This window comes from Pteropus vampyrus, unplaced genomic scaffold (assembly GCF_000151845.1).
Source record: "Pteropus vampyrus isolate Shadow unplaced genomic scaffold, Pvam_2.0 Scaffold138, whole genome shotgun sequence".
Lineage (NCBI taxonomy): Eukaryota > Metazoa > Chordata > Mammalia > Chiroptera > Pteropodidae > Pteropus > Pteropus vampyrus.
This window is the reverse complement of record NW_011888919.1, coordinates 1,205,290-1,207,715: the sequence shown is the minus strand read 5'-3', so window position 1 is coordinate 1,207,715 and position 2,426 is coordinate 1,205,290. Positions and strand designations below refer to the sequence as shown.

The 2,426-nt window shown below is 53.6% G+C and overlaps 1 protein-coding gene across 4 annotated transcripts in view; it reads right to left on the bottom strand.

Moving 5' to 3' along the window:
• Positions 1 to 2,426, bottom strand: part of RTN2 (reticulon 2) — a 10,191-nt gene that overhangs the window by 1,745 nt on the left and 6,020 nt on the right. For 2 of the 4 annotated variants that reach the window (XM_011367949.2, XM_023535351.1), the window contains one exon: positions 1,170 to 1,216. In XM_011367949.2, coding sequence (XP_011366251.1) covers positions 1,170 to 1,216 — 47 coding nt within the window. Of the gene's footprint in view, positions 1 to 1,169; positions 1,217 to 1,343; positions 1,414 to 2,426 lie in introns of all 4 variants that reach the window. The other 2 variants (XM_023535350.1, XM_023535349.1) reach the window with 2 other exon arrangements.

Genomic DNA, 2,426 nt, shown 5'->3' with positions numbered 1-2,426 from the left:
GTCCTCTCCCTAATGCATTCAGGAGGCTGTTTCCTCCCCCTCCTTCAAATCAAGAGTTGGGGGGAGTGGCCCATCACTCCACTTTGAACTTTAAACTTAAAATCCCTTGCAAGTCAGAAGTTCAAGCTGAAGTGTCAGTCGGTTGGGCCACGCTCTGTGTGGGGAGCGATGTCAGGTAGACACACAAGAATTTGCCAGTGAGTCTACATCCTGGGCATGACTGTTAATCTTTGAATGAAGTGAGTGTGTGTGTGCACATGTATGCTTAGGGGTAGGGTGAGGGTGGAGGGCATTGTTGTTGGCCGTCATTGATTTAAGTACTAGTTTAATTCAGTGTTACTTGATTTTGAGGTCTCGGTGATCCCAGCATGTGAGGGAGTTAGGACTCTCTCCCTGGGGGGAACATGTATCATTTGGCTCTCAGCTGTGCTGCAGGAGGGAATGTCCACACATCTGCTTGTCTCTGGAGAGGATATATATGAGTTGGCCTTGGTTCTGTCAGTGTTCTAGGCAACAGTCATCCACCTGATTTTGACTGAGATGTCAGTCTCTGGCTGTTTCGGGGAGTGAGAGCATCTGTCAGCCCACCTGTTTGGCTAGGATGGTGTCCGTCAGACTCAGACTACGTGTAAGGATAGACGGCATCAGTTTGTCTGTCTGTAACTGAAATATGTGTTGGTCAGTCTCTTGCGGTATCGGGAGGAGAAGACATTCATTTGTCTGCCTGTTTCTGGCTAGGATGAGTGTTGTTCCGTTCCAGGCAGTGTCAGGGCAATACACCATCAGTTAGACCGACTCTCTGTAGCTCGGGCATGTCCATCGGACCTTGGGTCTATTGTTAGGGAGGAGCATCGGTTAGCCCCGCTGTCTTGGGTTGGGTTGGGTCATGTCAATCAGATCCAGGCTCTGTCAGGGGACAGCAGTTAAAATGCCTGTTTCTGGCTGTTGAAACATATTAGACTCTAGCTGCATTGGGGGCAGCAGCCAGAATACCTGTGCCCAGCTGGAACATATGTCAGTCCAACCCTGACTCTTTCAGGGGCGGAAATACCAGTTGGTCCTGTCTCTGCCTGAGACATCTGTCGGTGGGACTCTTGCCGTGGAGAGGAGGCATTCAGACCACTCATGTTTGGTGGGGATACTGCCAGCTGAAGGCCTGTCCCACTCACCTGGTGCTGCCGGTAGAGCAGGGGCACTGTGAATAAACCGATCACTCCTGTGGGCACAGAGATGGGGGGGTCAGGGTTCTCCCAAGAGATTAACAGTTCCTTCTAGAGCCCTGTCCCCTACCAACCCCAATGACCCACCTCCTCACCCAGCCCCCCACAGCCTTCCCAGCTCACCCAGAATGAGAAGAGTCAAACCATTGAAGACGGCACCCACGAAGGTCAAGATGTAGAAGAGAAGGGCCAGCTGGGGGTGAGGGTCAAGGTCAGCAGAGCCTACAGGGCACTCTCCCGGCTGTGAACTTACCCAGAAATGGCCCTCCTACCCCCCAGGGGCAGAAAGGTGGATGTCGGGAACCCAGGAGGGAATGGGGGTTTGGAGCACCTTAAGGGAGTCCACGAGATCTTCTACCAGGAAGAAATGTCGCAGCTGGGTGGCTGCAGATACCACTTGGGAGGCGATCTGCTGGGACAAACGTTCTGTCTGCTCCCGAGTCAGGGTCAGGTCCACGTCCAGGTAAACCCTGAGAGGACAAAAGCGTGTAAGGTGACTCTGGGTGGATGGGGACCAGGCTGAGGGGTATGGCTGGGATGAGGGAGGAGGCCACTTGTAGAGGGCTAAGGTCAAGGTCAGGGTCAGGAGATGGGATCAAGGATTAAGGCTAAGAAGTTAAGATCGAAGGTGAGGGCTGGAAGTGAAGGGTCAGAGCATGGATTAAAGTCAGAGGTGGGGGTCGGGTTGGAATCAGAAAGAGTCACAGAATGGGGACAGGGCCGAGGTCAGGACTTGGGGCCAGCACTGGGGTCTGGACAGAGTCAGGTTAGGGGCTGGGGTTCTCACTGAAAGGGGTTGATGCTGTCCCCCCGGTGCACAGCATGCAGCACTTTTCGGTAAACCCTGAGAGAGATGGTGCCACAGAGCAGCAGCAGAGCCACGTGGGCCGCCACAGACACGATGCTAAAGTGCAGGAGGCACAGCAGAGAGACCATGAGGCCTGTGAAGACCACTCCTGATGTCCTTGTGTCCTTCCAGTACAGCAGGTCTGCCACTGTGAAGGAGGCGGGCAGTCAGGCTGGGGTTTGGACCTGGCCTGGCTGACCTCTCGATCTCCCATATCCTGTCTCAGGGTTGAACCATGACCGCTTGACATATCTCTCAGCCTTAACCTGATTTCCTAATTTTTAGGGTCTTCTTTTATGGCATGTCTGCCTCCCCTCTTCTCCTTCTGGAAAACCCATGTTAAGCATCTGGCAAGTTCC